General features: G+C 39.5%; 1 protein-coding gene across 8 annotated transcripts in view; it reads left to right on the plus strand.

The window, feature by feature from the left end:
* The window catches only part of LOC123876958 (dystrophin, isoforms A/C/F/G/H-like), a 674182-nt gene that overhangs the window by 39824 nt on the left and 613667 nt on the right, over window positions 1-20691 (plus strand). For 7 of the 8 annotated variants that reach the window (XM_045923406.1, XM_045923412.1, XM_045923405.1 and 4 more), the window contains exons 22-34: window positions 47-184; window positions 497-622; window positions 990-1223; window positions 4281-4910; window positions 6647-7828; window positions 8232-8483; window positions 9248-9460; window positions 10117-10596; window positions 11360-11506; window positions 12038-12204; window positions 12541-12682; window positions 13085-13245; window positions 14675-14822. In XM_045923406.1, coding sequence (XP_045779362.1) covers window positions 47-184; window positions 497-622; window positions 990-1223; window positions 4281-4910; window positions 6647-7828; window positions 8232-8483; window positions 9248-9460; window positions 10117-10596; window positions 11360-11506; window positions 12038-12204; window positions 12541-12682; window positions 13085-13245; window positions 14675-14822 — 4020 coding nt within the window. The remainder of the gene's footprint in view (window positions 1-46; window positions 185-496; window positions 623-989; window positions 1224-4280; window positions 4911-6646; window positions 7829-8231; window positions 8484-9247; window positions 9461-10116; window positions 10597-11359; window positions 11507-12037; window positions 12205-12540; window positions 12683-13084; window positions 13246-14674; window positions 14823-20691) is intronic. The other variant, XM_045923413.1, reaches the window with a different exon arrangement.

Here is a 20691-nt window from a genome sequence, read left to right on the forward strand (position 1 = left end):
TGGAATGTTCGAATTGGATGATCCTAAAATATATGTTTCTGAACAGGCGGCTGATAGAACCGCGGAGTTAGAAGCCGCAGCTCGAGAGGCGGCGCGATGCGAAGTATCGCTTGACAACTTACAGCAATGGTTGACTTCGGTGCAGAACAGGGCCTTTAGAGACGACCCTCTAGATGAACAACAGGTATCGATTTATATATTTAACCAGCCATATGCCCGATTTCTCATCATCCTCTATTTAGGGTCAATTCACAATGGCAGTGAATACGAATCGACCTTTAGGGGTTTAATTTTCAATTTTACAGACAGACAGACAACAAAGTAATCCTATAAGGGTTCCGTTCTTCCTTTTAGGTACGGAACCCTAAAAAATTATACCGAGCCTACTGAACTGTATTCCATTATCAGTTGATATTTTGTCAGGGATACCGGATTTCATGTAAACCATGCGTAGATTTTAATAAGAAAAACTGTGACCAAGTCTTTACATTCGTAGTTGCCCGTGGAGTTTGCAGCACAACGCGAAGTGTTGCGTGAGGTCGAACAACAAGTTGAGGCGTATCGCGAAGCGGGCAAACTGGAGGCGGCCGACCGTTTACGCGACCAGCTAGACCATGTCCGGGTAACTGTATAATTTATATATAACTAGAAGATGCCCGCGACTTCGTCCGCGTGGATTTAGGTTTTTAAAGATCCCGTGGGAACTGTTTGATTTTCCGGGATAAAATGCCTATGTCAATTACAGGGACGCAAGCTACCTCGGTACCAAATTTCATACAAATCGGTTAAGCGGATGGGTTCTTAGGAATCCCGTGGGAACTCTTTGATTTTCCGGGATAAAAAAAGCCTATGTCCGTCCCCGGGATATAAGCTAACCCTGTACCAAATTTCGTCAGAATCTATCTCGAGAGTTACTAAAACTTACATATATCATCTTTATTTTAGCCTTTGATTCGTAAGTGGGTTTTAATAAAAAATGTTCCAAACAGCGCAACCTAAACGAAACCGAAGAACAGCTTAAAATATTGAAGAAAGAGCAAGACGAGGACTCAAACAGCGTTACTGAAGCCGGAACAGAATCGGAGTCAGAAGCTGTGCGACTTGCGACAAGATTGACGCGTGCGACTGACGCGTTGCGGGAAGTTCAGCGCGGCGCGACTGCTGCGTTGTCTCTACGCGCCGCGGATCCTGATGCGGTTCGCGCTCAGCTGCGGACTTGCCTTGTAAGTATTGCCTTTTGTATCTAGTGCGAATTGTGACAAGACTGACTTGTGCGACTGACGCGTTGTGGATTTTAAAATTAGTGTGACACAAACTTGCGTCAATTTGTTGTTAAGGTCCGGGTGACACACACTTGACACATAGGCTACATTTTATTCGAACAAAATCAATATGACGGACGGATTCCAAATAAGTGGGAGGTCTCTGATTTATATTTTGCGATCGTATCAAACAAGGAGAAAATTCTGAGTTCGTAAGGCCTCATTCGCACGAGAGAAACAAATGCATTCCCAAGTATCTGTTCACACGTCAACGCTGTTTTAACGCGCACTTTGTATTTTCAGCGCAACGCCGGGTTTTTAACGCTCGTGCGAATTAAGGCTTTTGAACAAGTAATATGTACAATAGTAAAATAAACCGACACTTAAAAAAAAATCTTGTTAAGAATACTTAGCCTGACTTTACTTTCTATTTATTTTTGATTCCAGTTAAGTTATTAATATCAAGGTATTAATATTATTGTGGTACATATCGGAAATGCGGTGAAGAGTCATGAGTTATAGCAGTATAGTTTGCGTAAACTAATATTAGTTTTGGCATTGATTTGTGGCGGGCGCCAATTAGCGGTTGCGGTTAGTGTTTGGAAGCCTGTGATAATATGTTTAGGGTCAATAAATGCTCCGTTTATAATAATGCTGTTATGCACTGTTACTCACAATAATTAATAGTACATAATATATTACGTATACTATAAATACTATAGACTAAAGATATAAGTATAGACTAAATATAGGTATTGACTGACTGATTCATCACGCAGAGCCTAAATCGCCTGGGGTTATAACCTTGCAATTTTGACCGGTTCTTTTAATAACTCCTTGGCACACAGGAAGGATTTTGTGGAAATTCCACCCCTAAAGCTGTTAAGCCCCCCACCATGGATGGGGGTTATAGGAAAGTCCATATCCCTAAAAGTTGGTATTTGGGTACATAACTTCCTATGATTTTACATTTATTTGGTACGCGAGCAGACATTATAAGAATTCGCTTTGCAAGCAAAAGTTTTATTAGTTATTATTAGTTCGACGTGAATCGCTAAATAAATGATTTAAAATAATGAGTATCTACACTCTACAGAATGAACAAACCGAAACCGTCAATGCGGTGCCACACCGCATGTTAATGTAGGTCCAAGTAGAAGTATTAATCCCATCAATAACTACGATGAGCAGTTCAATAAACTACTGGTATCGTGCGGCGGTTGAAAGGATTCTGGCCGTTCGTTATGATGTACGAATGATTGGAGCGGCTTCTAATAAATACTTTTTTTTAATTCATTAATAGGCACACGCTTGTCACGATCACATCTAATGGGGAGTGATGATGTAGGACGTGTTTGCCTAGAAGGGCTCTATTCACTCTTGTCTTAAGCAAAGTTAGGTACTCTGATTGTAGTTGGTAGGAAACACTGATTAAATTATTATTTATTGTACAATTACTACATTGTTTTTGTCTAACTTTAACTATATTTACGCACCTTACACCACATAAGCGTTCAGATGGGACGACTTTTCGGACTTGCAAAATTATCACAATATTTTCGCAAAATGTTCATAAATCTATAATTTATACCTATAACTTTGGATAACCCTTGTTGCTTTTGTGAAAATCGGATGAAAATCCGTACGGTGTTCGAGATTAGTCCGAACAAACGAGGCTCTCTCCGTCACTTACTCTATACAATCGTAGCTCCAATTTCATTTGAATACTAAGCAACCAAAGTTTCTAGAATATGTCTGCAAAATTTCATGGACTTTGGTTGCATAATATTCAAATGAAATTGGAACTACGTTTGTATGGAGCGAGTGACGGAGAGACCCCTCTTTAATTTATAGTCACTTTTACTTTCGAAACCAACTATCAACAGATGAACTCAATATTTACCTCGATTATATGATAAAAAATGCCACCTACAAACGTTTAATGCATCGCTGCCTAGAATCAATCGGAGTAGTACAATAGGACTACTCATTTCATTCGGCCGCGCCTCCGCATACCGTTAACTAGTACTAGCCAATTATTGTAGTTTGAAAAATACGATCTGTTTTGAAGTCGGTTTAAAAAGTTTACTTTCCATGCTGGAAATGAATGTGGACCTTTTCTATTTGATTGCCGTCCTGTGTTTCGCTTTGCTCAAGTGGATTGTAAGATTTTTTATAAATTTTTACTTATGACCACACTAACGTAATCACTACTAATTTATTATATAAATCTGAAAGTGCTGTTGGTTTGTCCTTCAATCACGCCGCAACACAGCAACGTCTGGTGTGATTTTTTGCATGGATATACTTAAGGACCTGGAAAGTAATATAGGCCCTTTTTTATTGCGGACAATCAACGAGTTCCCACGGGATTTTAAGAATCGAAATCCACGCGTTCCAGTTATTATTCATTAAGTAAGGACAAGCGTATATCTTTTGAAATGCTCCAATCTCTCTACTTCTTAGTTCTTAACAGAAATAGAATGTATAAAAAATTGTGTCGATCTCAAAAAGTGCCCATAGGGTTTATTTAAGTTTAAAATACAGACAGACAGACAACAAAGTGATCCTATAACGGTTCCGTTTTTCCTTTTGAGGTACGAAACCCTAAAAAACTGGAGGCTGCTGAAGCCATGACACATCAGTTAATATATTAAAAAGTTAACTAAATAATTGAAAGGATACAAAATCACACTGTCCCGTTCTACAGGTCCTTACTTCTAGACATATGCAATATAGTATATGTTAGGATTTTTACTATTACAGTAAGGTTTTGTTTAAATCAGTTTTTTTTAAAGAATATTAGCCAAATTTATTATGCTGACTAATATTCCCTTTTCGCCTCCAACTAAGCGTAAAGCTTGTGCTAGGAGTGGGTACGACAATAGTGCAACGGGTGGAGTTTGAACCGGCGACCTTTCGGTTTTCAGTCCGCTCCTTTAACCATTGGGCTATCGAGGCTATTATCGAGTTGTGGTCGCAAAATATAATTCGACTAACCTAATTTATTGTCCACAGAGATTCTACCGCACGCTAAGCGAAATCAAATCGGAAGTTGAGTCAATAATAAAAACCGGCCGTAAGATGGTCGAAGAGAAAGCCGTACCAGGACCACAGGAGTTTTCCAAAAAGATTGACATGTTAAAAGAGCTTTATAATAGACTCGGGGCTCATGTCACTGAATCAAAGACCAAGTTGGAAACTGCCTTATTAACAGCTAGGGAGATACAAAACGACCTACAATCCCTTACGTCCTGGCTTCACGGTCTAGGCAATGTCGGCAAACAGACTCTAGAACTAGAAATGTCCAGAATGGAAGCTATTAAGGACAAACTTAACGCAAATTACGTAGAATTCGGCAAAAATTGCGATCAGGTTTACTTAGAAAGTCTTCGCGAGCAAATCGACGATATTAACACGAGATGGGATAACTTAAAACGACATGGCTTAGGAAAGAAGGAAACTGAAGTGGAAAGTCTTCAAAGGTACTTAAATGATATAGAACAGGAGTTAGAATGCCCTGAAACTTTGTCGACGGCGAAACTGAGGTTACTTAAAACTGAGGTTCGAGGCAAAGCGAGCGATGTAGACGCTATGGATAGCAAAGCGTTGTCCAAACAGTGGGAGAGGATATTGGAGAAGATAACTGTGAGTATTCGCTTTATATTTATTCAAGCATTTTTATACTAAGACAAAGTTCAGACGGTCAATAAACGATACCTGTCTAATTAATTTATCATATCCTCAGTTAATAACGGTCTTATATAACATTTACCATTAAAAATAATTTAATTGAATTTCTGATTCAATATTTGGTTTTGGGTCAACGTTCTACACCAAATACCAAAATTTCAATGTTGTAACTCATTTAGTTTACGAGCTAGAAACCTGTGACACGCAGACAGACAGACAGCAGAGTGATATTTATAGGGTTCCGTTTTACCTTTGGGTACGGAACCCTAAAAAAGAATCATAACGAAGCGTATAATTAATTATACACAGGTATACAGTGTTAGTAAGATCGAATGATTTATTGCTGCTTTGTTCGATTTGTCATTTTATCGGCACGCGTTATACGTCGTTTAAACATATTTTTTTTTGGAGAGGAGCACAAATATCGTATTATTCATCGTTTGATCCTTGTCTTACACCAGAGTCAAAGCTTTGACAATAACCAAGGTCCAGTATCATGACGGCCGGTTAAAGTTACATTATGAATACCGTTAAACTTTAACCGTCAATGAAAGCAAAGTAAGTGGCAGATCAATTAGATTTTGGTAACTTTAGACCAAAATACTTTTAATCTTAATCATGGAGGTCTGAATACTGACTTGTAGAATACTCTCTGCATTTATTTGTGGTCAAAAAACGGTTAGTGTTATGTAACTTTAACCATTTGTCATGCAATTGAACCTAAGTGCAGCGATCAGTGTCGTGATGAAGATACGTGTCTTTCATTTTTTATACTATTTAACTTAGAGGCATCCACCTGAAGTTACTTGCTAGTATCGCTGACTTAAGAGCCATAAACGTAAAAGCCGTGGCTCTGGCGTTTAATTGCAGTCAGGTATAATTTTATCTTAATGTCATCCATCAATCGCGAGCATTAACAAAATGGAACTTTTTTAATCTGTTAAAAATGGGTAGCTGATTATGTTTCACTGTATTATACAATATTGCACCTGTAAAATGTTATTAGTAATTTTGCAAAGGAAGGAATTAAATACTATAAAGAAATGCTATACGTAATTATTAATGGATGACTGTTAGGAAATTGTGCTTGAAAAAGTGTTTCATACTGTTGTTTCTGTGTGCAATTTAAACTTTCCTATCATATAAGATCGTTTTTCCACAAGAATTTTTCTTTTACGCTTATTTTGATCACTGTTTATACACGAGAGCACATAGACGCTACGTCGGCCGGCATTCCGTATTGTTTACCCGTGTTTACATGACTGTGCAAGTGGACTAGTTTATAATAAACTAAAACATACTGATAAACAGTTTGTTGTGTGCCTTTCATTACTAAAAACATCGATATGTACAAAACACTACGCTACGTGAACTTTTACAACGTTAATTGAATTTAGTTTGGTGGTACTTCATTTGTAAATAACTAGATGTGTAAATAAGTGAAATTGGTGTTGGTGTTATTTTTGTGTGGTGTAAAACGCTTAATGTATCACAGCATAACGACCATTATGCCGGAAAGGCTTAAGGAGTCACAGGGATCATGCTTTCACTCATCACGCGATGCTTTGGGAATCATGCTATAAGATCATCCCGGTCATACACCGAACGGGATCATTGAGATTTCGACTAACATGTAAATAACAAGTTTTAACAAACATTATCGCAAAGTCTAAGACGGTTTGTGCTTGCAGGCCGCAACAAGTATAAATGACAAAGAATCGACGGTAATCGAATACGAAAACGTTACTGACACTATTAAAAGACGATTAGAAAGTCCAGTGAATTCACCTGAAACTGAGAGACCTGAATTTAAAAAGTCCAGAATTCCTCTGGCTTTGAAAAGTCCCGTTCCAATTAAAAAAGACGTCAAAGAAGGCGGTAATAGAAGTAGAGGATCTTCATTAGAACGACGTAAAAAGAAAGCCGATAGTCCAATGACAGATAGCATCACAAGTACTATGTCGACGGATTCTATGGAAGGGTCTATGTCTTTAATGGGTTCCGTACCATCAACTCCGGAAACGTCGCGGAAGGACAGTAGCACTTTTAATTTACTAAAGGACAGTGATTTGTTTACGCAAATATCAAAAAACAAAATAGAGCCAAAACCACCTCTTCCCCCAAAAATGGCAAAACAAGAAAAGTGTCACGTTGTAGAAGTTAAAGAACACGAGATTGTCAAATCCACCGTCAGCCCCATAGAGCCAATGGAAATATATCCATGTGATACTGTTGAAACCGTCATGGAGTTTATCCCTCAAACTGTAGAAACTGTCAATATTATTGAGGACACGGAGAATGAATCTATCGAATCCGACGAAGATACGGATTCGAAACGGTCATCGGTCGACTTGGGAACTGAACCGAAAACTTTTGTTGTTGAAGTGAAAACGTTTGAACAGCGAATGAAACCCACGCTCGGGATTCTAAAACGCAGAGGTGTTAATGACGTAGAGAAGGCTAAAGTCATGAAAGTGTCTATAGCTGAGGTTCCTGATCTAATACCAGCTTCAGAAACGCAAGAACAAGACGTGTCGATGAGAACACCGCCTCCCACACCTTTCGAAGAAGTTAACCTGGAATGTCCTTTGTTGTATGATCTTGCAGTAAGACAGACCGAAGCTCAGAAGCATTTGTTGAGGGATGAAGTCAACGAGTACTTGATTTTGGACGAAGTGCCTAAAGACCAGGCAGCGTTGCCAGAACCTTCTGCTACTGAGACGTTGGCTTCAGATAAAGTGGAAGATTTACATGCTGGTAAAGCTACAGAAATAAAGAAAGGAGACTCTGAACATGAATATGTTGAGAATAAACCATTGGGTAGTGTCGCGGAAGAAGAAGTCATATATTCAGAAGTTGAATATGCAACGCAGGTATTGAAACTTGAATTGATAAAAAACAAACGATGAAAATAAACTATGTATTAGAATTAATATAATTGCTTGTTTTGAGTGATTTAAGAGAGATTTCAAGTATTTTATATCAGCGTGTTAATTTAGTTTTAAACTTGTCTCAATCCGAATTTTAACTGTTAATAATAAATAATTATTGTTTATCAAAGAAGTCTTGGTGTAGGACGCGCAGTTTAATCATAAAAAAACAATACAAACAGTTAGACAATTTCTATCACTCAGTAAAATGTTGAAAAATGCCCTCATTAAAGTTTTATTTAGAATAACCCGCTAAACTTAGACGAATGCTCCAGTTTTATATTTCGTGTGAGACGTTATGGGAATTCATATAAAGCTTTTTGCTATAAAATACAACCATTTATAGGTCCGTCTGTCATCATCGGAATTCGATGTGAAAGAACCGTTGTCCACATCAACACCAATAAAAGACGACAAAACTAAGAAACAAGTGCAAGTAGTGGCCATGTCTCCCAAACCACCTCAAGAGGATGAAGTTCCTCCATCGCCAAAGACTAAGACCTCCGCTAGTCCACTGTTGGGACTCAAGTCACAGATACCTGTAAAAGAAAAGATGACCTTGAACGAAAAGTATCAGCGCACGGATGATTATTCACAAGTGAGTGGTCTACTTTCTATTTTACCGCTAAACCTATATTTTATTCCCGTATGCCGTTATTAAATAGAAAAATTCACATTTCTAATTTGATGAATTTAATGTGGTTTTTTCACTCCAATTAAAAAAACTATATATAAAGTTTTATTTATGTGTATTGTATTAATTTCCATTAAATGAGGATTATATTATTATCGATGATTTATTGAATTATTACTTCGAGAATGCTTAGTAGTTCAAGTTTGTGTAGTTTGTTTGACTGCAAGTATAGTACGCGACAGGTCGAGATGGCAATCGAGGGAGGACGTCTCGCTCACCCGCACATCCCCCGTGCTAGCTCGGTGCGGGATAGCGCGGGTGACGTGCGGATGTACAGGGTCCCCCCGCCTCACCCCGATTGCCATCTCGAACTGTCCTGTACGGATTAGACATACGGAACATAGATCGGTTCAAACAGTCTGCTTTACATCTCAATCTCTTTAGAAGCTAACATTCAATCACTTTTTCAGATAAAATTTCAGTTAGCCCAAATCAGTTTTTTGAAATTTTAACCACAAACTATCTCCTTTTGCCTCAAAATTAAGCGTAAACGCACGACATCAGTGCACCCGTATGGATCTTTAACATTTCTGATTCCAGCCCGTCTCTTCTCCGTAGTTCAAGGATTGAGGCGCGAAAATTAGCAGACAGACACACAATATTAGTATAGACTAAAGAGTTTAAATATAGAAGTATGTATTGTGCTTGACAAGTTTCTTTCTTACCAGGGATCCAAATCCGAAGTCACAGACGACGATATAAGCGAGACCTCAGAAATTATCGAGGTGACATCAGAGTTAAAGAAACGGTTCCCCACCGCCTGCGACGAAGAACTGGAACGGTTTGAAGCAGCGGCGGAACGTATGGCGCGTCGGATGCACGTCATGCTGCTCACTGTTGGCGGCGTGGCCAGTGAACGCGATCCTGCTAAGCGACTTGAGGTTAGTGTATGAATGAATGAATGAAAGAATGAATGAATATACTTTTATCCTACACCACAAAATTAGTAGTGTACTTAAGAGCTTCTTGAAAGCTTTTCAGGTTGAAATCTATAATGCGTAACTTTGCTTAGACTTAAGGCACTGTTAAAACGAGACAGCGCTATACTGCTGACATATAACTGTCTCGTTTTAACTGAAGAAGTCTGAGCAAGTCAAAATGCGCTTTATACTAGATCTCACACTCAAATATAAGGGTGAGATCTATAGAACGCGCTCTGACTTTGCTTAGCCTTAAGACAGAGTTAAAACGGGACAGAGATATATCTCTCATATAAATCTGTTAAGCCTGAAAAAAGTCAAAGTACACTATAGATCTCAGCCTAAGAGATAGTTTCTTAGACTAAGAAGTCATGTTTGAGCTACGCAGAGGGTCTTCAAAGGCATGTCGCTAAAAGACTTGAGGATAGTAAGTCTTCATACTATACTAGCATTCGACTAATGCGTTTGCGTTCATACGCATCAAGAAATTACCTACCTTTACAGGTTTTTGTACAACCGAATTAGCACTACTATCACAAACCCTAAACAAAGTTGTTCCTGATATTTCTACTGATAAATCTACTTTAAACGCTTATGATTGAATTTTTGCCATCCAGATCCTAAAGAACCAATTAGGAGCCGTAGCGCCAGACGCGGCAGCATTAATATCACGCGGAGACAGTCTAGTTTACGCCAAACACAAAGATAATCCACAGTTAGCAGAATACCTCCAAACACACTTCCAAGACAAACTACGCAACAAATGGTCCATGGTCATGTCTGAAATTGAGACCAAAAGAAACGCTGCCCTCAAAGCAGAAGACGATGTCAAAGAACTAACCAATCTTATAGAGTCTATCCAGAAATGGGGGGTAGGCAAAGATTATGACATGAAGAAACAAAATGGTGGCGAAAATCTTAAATCGGAACTACTCGATCGGGAGAATGATTTGGAAAGGATACAGGATCTGTGTCGGGAGTTAAGGGTACAGAGGGTTGCGTTCCCGGAAAAAGCTGCTACGGAAGTGGCAACTATTGTTGGCAAGATAAGAGACGCATATGAAGCCACCGCGCCGAAGAAGGATAAGAAGAAATTGGTAAGTTAAAGTGAATATTTTGTCTCGTGAGAATAGAATTTATTCGGGCGGTTATAGAAGTTCAGTAAAAACATGGTGAAACCTGACAAGAGATATATATGTCTCAGTGCGTAAATGCGTATGTATTCATCTTCTGGGGTTCATTTCTTTCAATTGAAGCCCATAAAATACGCTCTAAAATAGCCGTAGACCGTAATGCTGTATTTTGGGTTCGGATTACACGCTGTGATCAATGTAGTCAATACATCTTTTTCTCGTATTCTGGTCGAATTAGTGCATCTGATCGAAAAAGCGCCTTGAAAAGTAGATAATATTACTGCAGATAGATTAAAAGATTTCTCACCTTAAACCTGCGCAGTGGGTGATTTGTTGAATAGCTAATCACTTAATGACTTAATCACTTAATTATCTAATCACTTAACGATCTAATGAGTTAATCACTTAATGGCTAATCCCTTCGTGAGCTACCTAATAACATAATTATATCAAAGCACTTAATGAAGCTAAGCATTGAAGAATTACTTAATGATTTAATAATTTAATGTCATAATCACTAAATAACTTAATCACTTAATGAGCTAATCATTCAATTATCTAGGCCATAACTGGATTCGTAACCCACTCATACAAAGCAGAGGATTTCTGTCCAGTTGTGGAATTAAATGAAAGTTGCCATTTTGTTTTGTCTAAAGGTTCTTTTTTATATATTTGAAGTTTAACTGAATCCTATTAAGTAAAGAACTTTGTTTATTGTTGTTCATAGGATACATCCGATGCTCGCAACGGCGAGTTCGTAACCCGTACCAACCGCGCCCGCGAAGCTATTACCACTATCATGACTGCGCTCCGATCGCCTCCGCTCTCCGGAAAGGACTACGATGAATTCCCATTACAAGAGGACGCTTTGGCGGTGAGACTCTTATCTCTTTCTATAACATTAATTTGTTTTCAGGTTCCGTACCTCTGAAGGGAAAAAGGAACCCTTATCACTTCATCCTTATCAAAGGATCACTTCGTTGTCTGTCTGTCTGTCCGTCTGTCGTGTCTGTCAAGAAACCGGTGTCCCGTTGACCTAGAATCATGAAATCTGGCAGGTCTTATAGCACACATAAGGGTAAAAATCCGGAAACCGTGAATTTGTGGTTGCTTAAAAAAAAAATATGGTCATGAACAAATAATTAGTATTTTCAACTTTCAAAGTAAAATTAATATACCAAGAGGGGTATCATATGAAAGGGCTTTACCTGTACATTCTAAAACTGATTTTTATTTATTTCTATACACAAAAGTTTTCGATTTATCGTGCGAAATGTCAAAAAATACGACTGTAGTACGGAACCCGCGGGCCGCGAGTCTGACTCGCACTTGGTCGGTTTTTTTTTAAATTTAGATATGTTCCTGCTCATACTCTAATATTTGATACTTGTTGTTATCGGAACAGAGGATAAAATCATCAATGGAGGACGTACAATCCCAAGTGGAAGAAATAGAGAGTTCATACTCTTGGGCTGCACGAAAGTCTGGTGCGGAGCAAGTGCGTCGCGTACGGGATAAGTTGGGTACTGAGTGGAGCACGCTTCTGGACGCTTACAGAGATCGACATGAAAGGTAACAACTATTTAATAGACTGCAGCATTGCATCACAAGCTAAAGATGCTGCCTATTTTTACCTCACTAAGGAAAGGTTTTTTTTAAATCTAAATATATGAAAGGAAAAGCTAACTGATTGCTCTATCAACCCAAAGCTCAATTTACTAGACGGATCAGTCTGAAATTGGGCATGCCGACACCTATTATGAAAAGCTATTACTAATGTTATGAAAGGATATTTGAAAATTTAGCCCCTAAGGCTAATTAAATAGGGGGTAATTAAATTGTGTTTTCCACGTGAAGCAAGTCACGGGCCTAATAAAGTACATAATTAATAACAAAAATTTCCCACAGATGGTCTCGTTGCCAAACATCATGGGCTGCATTATACGCGGCGTTGGAAAAGGGAGGTGAGGCATTGGATTCCCTTGAACGTGAGCTGGATTCCGCCGCGGAAAATGTCACTTCGCAACAGTTGGAGGAATTGGAGAAACAGGTATGTATCCTCAAAAAAAAAAAAAAAACTTAGGTACAAAATCGGTTAAACTATTGGGTCGTGAAGAGCTAGCAGCAGACAGACAGACAGACACACTTTCGCATTTATAATATACGTAGTAATACAACATGGAGCTCCATATGATATGACATTCTTCGAGATTGAAGCCTCAATAGCTCAACGGTTATAGGAGCGGACTGAACTCCGAAATTTCGGCGGTTCAAACCCCACCCGTTGCACTATTGTCGTACCCACTCCTAGGACAAGTTTAACGGTTAGTTGGAGGGAAAAGGGGAATGTTAGTCATGATTAAAATGACCACAAAATGGCTAATATTCTTTTTAAAAATATAAAAAAAAAGATTGTTCTTGGTTCTATATGATTTCATTGGTCATTATACAGGTCCGAGCCCGTCAACGCGAAGCCAACGAAATAACAGCAATGGGTCGGGCTGTGGTTCGTTTGTGTGGAGGCACCCTAGCCAACGCTATTCGCGAACAACTCGACGCGCATCACTTGAGAGCGAGGCATGCTGCGTTCGCTCTAAATAAACTGCGGGACAAGTAAGTCTCTTTACGCACTGCATCATAAACTGCGGGACCAATAAAGTCTCTCTACGCACTGCATCATCGTGATCAGCCGAGATGTACAATGCTGGACATAGGTCTATTGCTTCCAAGCCTCCAGCAACTCGACGCACATCACTTGAGAGCGAGGCATGCTGCGTTCGCTCTAAATAAACTGCGGGACAAGTAAGTCTCTTTACGCACTGCATCATAAACTGCGGGACCAATAAAGTCTCTCTACGCACTGCATCATCGTGATCAGCCGAGACGTACAATGCTGGACATAGGTCTATTGCTTCCAAGCCTCCAGCAACTCGACGCGCATCACTTGAGAGCGAGGCATGCTGCGTTCGCTCTAAATAAACTGCGGGACAAGTAAGTCTCTTTACGCACTAAATCATAAACTGCGGGACAAATAAGTCTCTCTACGCACTGCATCATCGTTATCAGCCGAGACGTACAATGCTGGACATAGGTCTATTGCTTCCAAGCCTCCAGCAACTCTACGCGCATCACTTGAGGGTGCGTACCTAGGTACGCTGTGCTAGCACTAATTAACTGAACGATAAGCCTCTTTACGCACTGCATCACCGTCATTACTAACCGATAGATGCCCACAGCTGGACACAGTCTCTTGTCGGGACGTCCACACGCCTCGCCATCCAGCGGCTATGACTCGTTTGGCATCATCTGCCCACCAGTGAAAGGATTTACAACGCTGCGCTTTCTGGTGCGAGGTTGCCTTTCTTGGGATTACCAATTGCCTCCTTACGCACTGCATACATACAAATCATCATTTCAAAGAGGGCACACGATTATGATGCTTTAAAGCCGATTCACACCAAGCACGTGCATTACGTCTACGCGAACGTTCATGCCACGCAAGCGGTATGCCATGTCCCATACAGTTCTATACATTACAACGCAATGGTACGCGCTACGTCTACGCTTACGCGACGCATACGCGGCCTGTGTGGCCGACGCTTTATATGAGAACCTCTGTTTTGGAGTCTGGCAAAGAAAAACAAAAAGTAGAAAGAGATAAGCTTGTAATTTTTTTTTGTACTTCAGTGTAATAACATTACGGATACATAGCCTCCGGCAAATCAGGAAATTTTCATATCGAATTTCACTCTCAATTTTTCTGTTACTTATTTGATTACTTTATAGTATCACAGTATAAAGAGAGACACAGTAGTCCAATGCCTTTCATCTCGTAGTAAATGACGACTACAACGACCTATCAACATAGGACCCTAACTATGTATGACGAGTACGGGTCCTTCTTTGTCCCGCTCTTTCCGCACGATCGCTCTGTTTCGTCGAACCTCTGTATGTAATATGAGATATCCTTACCCTGAGATAGTATAAAGTACTAGATACTATTGTATGAAGTTTATACAACACCAATAAAATTTCTTATCAGGTGTTCTGAATCCGAGAAAAAGGCAAGCAGCGAAAAGAGTATGAGCGGCGCAGAGGCGGCTTTACACAGCGTACGGGAACTACTGTTGACTACCAGCGCCAACCCTTCTGATCACACCAGCCTGGCTATTAGACTGAGCCTTGTCAAGGTAAGCTATTACTAGTAGTTCGCCTGGAATTATCACAGAATATTTAATAGTACCTTCAAAATCCAGAAGGATCACTCCGCAAAGACGTTTCAGTAAATAGTGACTCTTGTTACGACGTAATGAAGTGCAATGAAGCTTGCACAAAACATAGGCCGCTATATTGCGCGACTGGGCACACTTGGGTTACGCGACCCGAGATGAGAGGGAGAGAGATATATGTATGTTGGAGAAGGGGAGAGAGATGGACAGACGGACTGACAATCAAAGAGAGAGAGAGAAGAGAGAGACAGACAAACAGAAAGAAATAGACACACAAACTGAGAGAGAGAAAGAGCGAGAGAGATATAAGAGAAGCGTTTATGTCAGTCTTTGGGGAGTGAGCCTTCTGTACCTTAAGGTAAAGTATTTTGTGGTTAAAGTGAGTTATAGAGAAGAGTATGAGTAGCGTCGAAGCGTGTGCGAGGCGTGTGCGTTTTTGTCAAAGGGTTTCAAAGAGAATTTTAGATGTCTAAATATACGCGGTAAAACGCGCCACTGATGAACAAACCCGACTGATAGCGAATAGACAGATGGCAGACGACAGACGATAGACATCTATTCACTGAAAGTTGATTACACATCCACTCGATGAGCGGTCGACGAAATGTGAGCAAATAACGAGCAAGTCTAAAACAGAAACACGAACCAGGCTTCCCCGAACGAAACGATGTGGATCACGATACGACGTCCATGTCCCAGTGAGATATTATATCTATGGAGGAACAAACCCAACAAACCCACAAAGCTAGAAGACTCATTGGTGATGAAGCACTGATGAATACTAAACTCCAAAGTTTAGAACATCGGCGTAAAGTTGCCAGTCTATCGGTATTCTACAGGATATATTTCGGAGAGTGTGCACAAGAACTCTTTGACCTGGTTCCTCCTTCACCTTTCTACCATCGTACTGCCAGGCATCGTGAAGGTCTGCACCCGTACGTAGTCGAAATTCCTCGAACACGTACGAAACGATTTGCTTCCTCTTTCCTAATTCGAACCGCTAGGATATGGAACATCCTTCCGGCATCAGTTTTCCCTTCCACATATAATATGGGTACCTTCAAGTCAAGAGTGAATAGGCAACTTCTAGGCAAGCGCGCTCCATCTTAGGCTGTATCATCACTTGCTAGCAGGTCTGATTGCAGCCAAGCGCTAGTCTATATAATTAAAAAAAAAAAAAACCTTAATGCGACTTGCTTCCTTGATTGGTTGATGACTCAAAATGGTTAACGCCCACTGAGATTTTTGGCTCTGTGCATGGGCCTATGTACAGAGGCCTATACTAACTTCTTTCCGTGTATAAGCTATAGAATATGGAATGCTCTTCCGGTTTCCATTTATTCCGCTAGCTATAATATTGGTACCTTCCTAGAATAGTGAATAGGCATCTTCTAGGCAGGCGCGCTCCACCTTAGGCTGCATCATCTCGTGTTTGGTGTGATTGCAGTCAAACGAAAGCCTATATAGTTTAAAAAATCATCGGAAAAAAAGGATCCACCAATCTGATTATTGAATAATGAAACGCCGCGTCTATTTTCAATCTGATTTATAACAAACCCATTATGACAATACAAAGACGTAAGCTTGAAGCTAATATTTTTACGCAAGCTTAGTTTTAAAAAAAAATTAAAAATAGCGAGCAAAAAAGCAGGCGAGTCACTTGATGTTAAATGATTAGCGCCGCCCATGTACCTTTACAGCACCAGAGGGACCGCCAATGCGTTGCTGGTCTTTCAGGAATTTGTTGATCCGTCCTTTGTATAAAGAATATTTAGTCATGTTTAAGTATTTGTGAGACATTGCTACTCTAGCAATATGAAAATCTCCGCACCTAGCCACGATACTCGAACAAATAAAAACAAAGCCTGTATCAACACACCGCCAACTTTAAACTTTATTGACTCTGTAATACGAACTAAATAGCTGTAAAGTTTGTTCAAATATTTGTTTCAAACAATCGCGAACATGCCAATGCGAATTCAACCATAAACTAATGCTTTAGAGTCTGTTTTTGAATGCGACAACTATTGTGTACGCCTGGCGTAAAGCCAGAGTCATGGGGTAAGCCAAAACTGTGACAGTATAGGTTTCAGATTTAGTAGGATTTAGTATCTACCTATTGGTAGTTGGTGCACTGACATCTTAAAATGTACCTATAGTAACGAAGCGCCATTGGAATTGTATTTATAGACTTTCAGAAGAATATTTCAGCTTCAAAGGCATATTTAAGGACACTTTGTTCCTAAACTACAGTACAATAGACAGTATAAAGTCAGAATTAATTTGTCATTTCCCCTTTTCGTAAACCTGTGTGTTCACTAGCAATAAAACTAGCCAAAGTCTGTTGAGATTATCATTATACTTTTTGCAAGCTTTGAAGGGCTTATCTAAAATTGACTTGCTGCGAGTGTTCGTTCAAACGGTACAAGAGACGTACAAGTGAATTGCTCTCAGAATAAATAGGGGTGGCGCTTCCAAAACAACAATGGACTTGCCAAAGGTAAATCTGCAAGTTTTATTGCTAGTCCACACGGCTTTAAAATACTTTCTGCAGGTAGAAATTCACCGATTTCCGCGCATTATAGAGACCTGTCATCTCCATACAGAACTTGATTTGACAGCGCCGATCGTCGCGTTGTTGAGATTTCTTTAGAGAGGACAGACTCCGACTCGGTTTTTTAATGTCAAAAAGATTAACAGGGCTCTCTCCGTCACTTACTCCATACAATCGTAGTCTCAATTTCACTTGAATATTAAACGACTTAAGTCCATGACATTTTGCAGGCATATTCTAGAAAGTCATATCTGTGCCTTTGGTGTTTTAGATATTTCCAAAAATATGTAGTTTTAAAATTACAGGGGCTCAAAGATTTGTATGTGAATTTTTATGAAACCGAATATTTTAACGGACATCTGGAAAACCACAGGCATAGATATTAGTTCCCGGATCGTTTCTAATGAGAGACGAACTACGTTTGTATGGAGCGAGTGACGGAGAGACTCCTCTTAAGGTTGAAATCTATAGAGCGCACTTTGACTTTGCTCAAACTTAAGGCACTGTTAAAACGAGACAGATTTATGCCAGCTATATAACGCTGTCTCGTTTTAACAGTGTCTTAAGTCTGAGCATATTCAAATATGGCGCTCTTTAGATTTCAACCTCGGTCCCCACTGAAGATGTTATCAAATCTAAACCAATCGTTCAGCTGTATCGAAAAAATAATTCTGACTAGATTCTATTTGAAGATTACGTTTCTGCAGCAAATCAATTTCATTTGTAGAGCACATAAGTCAGAACGAAAATAAACTGAAAATATGATTCGCAAACGAAATATTCTCCGCCCGAGCGGGAGAGGAAGTGAGAGACGCCGCCGGAAGTTGTCTCTTGCGATCGCGACGCCCACCGGACCTCGGCTTATTGCGAGTTTTTAAACCTTCCGCGCTTGAAATATTGGAACTGGAAAGCAAGTGATATAAACTGCAGATTTATTGGTTTTGCTTTTGCACTTAAAATTATAGGAATATCCCGAATATCCGAAATACACTATGAAATCACAATTTTTTTTAAATAAAAATAACAAGCAAACGAGCAGGCGGATCACCTGATGTTAAGTGATAACCGCCGCCCATAAAAATTTGCAGTACCAGAGGAACCACCAATGTGTTGCCTGTCAGGAATTTGTTGGTCCACCCCTTGAATAACCCCATGTAATCTAATGGAACTTTTTTTTTTTAATGAAAATATTACAATAAAACTTAAAGCTAGCCATATCTAATTACTATACAAATCATGCCCGCGTGGAATGGTGCCAAGAATACTTGCTGCATTTCCGCGTTGGACAGCCAGGCTGATCCGTTGCGCAAAAAATGGAACTTACCCGTAATCAACAAACAAACACATTTTCACATTTGTCGGTTTATTGGTTTGTCTTGCAATCACGTCGCAATAATCAAATGGATATTTTGCGTGGGTTTAAAGACCTGGAGAGTGACATAGACTACTTTTTATTTCGGAAAATCAAAGAGTTCCCACGGTATTTTTAAAAACCTAAATCCACGCGGTCGAAGCGGTATTTTTGTCATCGTCGTGGTCGTGGTCGTGGAATTTTTGTCATTGATATAACATGGGCAAAGCCATACTTATTTCCCAAGAGTTTTTGTTATTTATTGTTATAAATGTGATACAGTCAAGAGCTATAGGTATACTTTGGACTTGGGATAAGTCCCATGAGCAGCACAAATCGAAGCTCAGCCAGGAGCTTGGCTCTCTAGTAGGTAATCTCATAACTTTTTAACAGTGAAAGCATTATGAACTTGTGAGGGCAACCAATTTTACATGAAATATTTTTGGTGGGATCAGTTAGTCGCTTAATAAAACTTCGTACTTCTCAGATTGATACTAGAATATCACGTTTGTCACCGTCACTTTTATTTAATTCGTAATTTCACAGCGCACAGTTTAAACTCATTTTCAGCTTTCCAATCCGGAATCGCGGTCTCACAGGGTTTGCGCACTCCGCTCCGAATGAATGGGGCGTGTAATCAAGAATGAAACGAATTCACGTTGAAAAAATGCTCAAAAAGTCTTGTTTAAACACTGGAAGTCTGTGTTTACTTTCAATCTAGAGTCTCGGTAAAGTCGATATAATTGTATGGGAAAACCAAAAAGGTGCGTTTTTATTGATTTCCGTGTTCAGTAAAAATTTGACAATAATGCGGGTTTTTTACATTTTGAGCGTGGGCCAACATAAATACACGGATTGGAATGGATTCGATTCTTTTAGATACTAATTCTACGAAGTTTTTGCGCGAGTTCGTCCTGGCTGGCTTAGGCTTTTAAAAATCTCGTGGGAACTTCGATTTTCCGATATAAAAAGTAGCCTATATCCGTAAACAGGATGTAAGCTATCTCTGTATCAAAAAGATGATGCCTGCGTCTTCGTGCATATTGAATTTTGTTTTTTTTTATTCCGTGGGAACTTATTGGTTTTCTGGGAAAAAAGTAGCTCAGGTCCATCTTCGGGAAGCCAAAATCGGTTCAACGGATGGGCCGTAAAAAGCTAGCACACAGACAGAGAGACACACTTTCACATTTTTATGTTAGTATGGATTAATAGTACTTGTTGATAAGGTAAAGTTAATACATTTATCGTAAAGCTGATCGGTTAGGTAAAACAAAGAATTTGCTTCCTTTGGCAATCCACTAGTCAGTTACATTCAGGTCAGGTACATTTCTCGGGTCTTTTGTATCATAATGTATGATATACTCGTTTCTACTCCAGGTCCTTACCCCCGCTTCCTAATATATTTTTAACTAGCTGATGCCCGCAGCTTCGCCCGCGTGGATTGGTTAGATCCCCTGCAGCATCAGGATTGAGGAGTTGGACTCCAAATTTTTTATAAAACAATGTAGCAAAGTTCCTCTATCGATTAAAAAAGAAATGACGCAAATCGGTTCAGAAATCTCGGAGATTTCGGTGTACGTAGGTAGAAAAACACAACTCCCTTTTTGAAAGTCGGTTAAAAAAGTAGCCAATGTTACTGCCTGGTCAATTCTCTACTTGTCTGTGAAAATCCCGTCAAAATCGGTTCAGCCGTTCCCAAGATTAGCCTTTTCAAACAGACAGACAGACGACAAAAATTTTAAAAACGTGTGATTCAGTTATAGTATCGTTCAAATAACCATATGACCTTAATATGCGGTAGTTATTTCGAAATTACAGACAGACACTCCAATTTTATTTATTAGTATAGATGGATTAAAAGTACTTGTTGATAAGGTAAAGTTAATACATTTATCGTAAAGCTGATCGGTTAGGTAAAATAAAAG

This window comes from Maniola jurtina, chromosome 22, assembly GCF_905333055.1.
Source record: "Maniola jurtina chromosome 22, ilManJurt1.1, whole genome shotgun sequence".
Taxonomy (NCBI): domain Eukaryota; kingdom Metazoa; phylum Arthropoda; class Insecta; order Lepidoptera; family Nymphalidae; genus Maniola; species Maniola jurtina.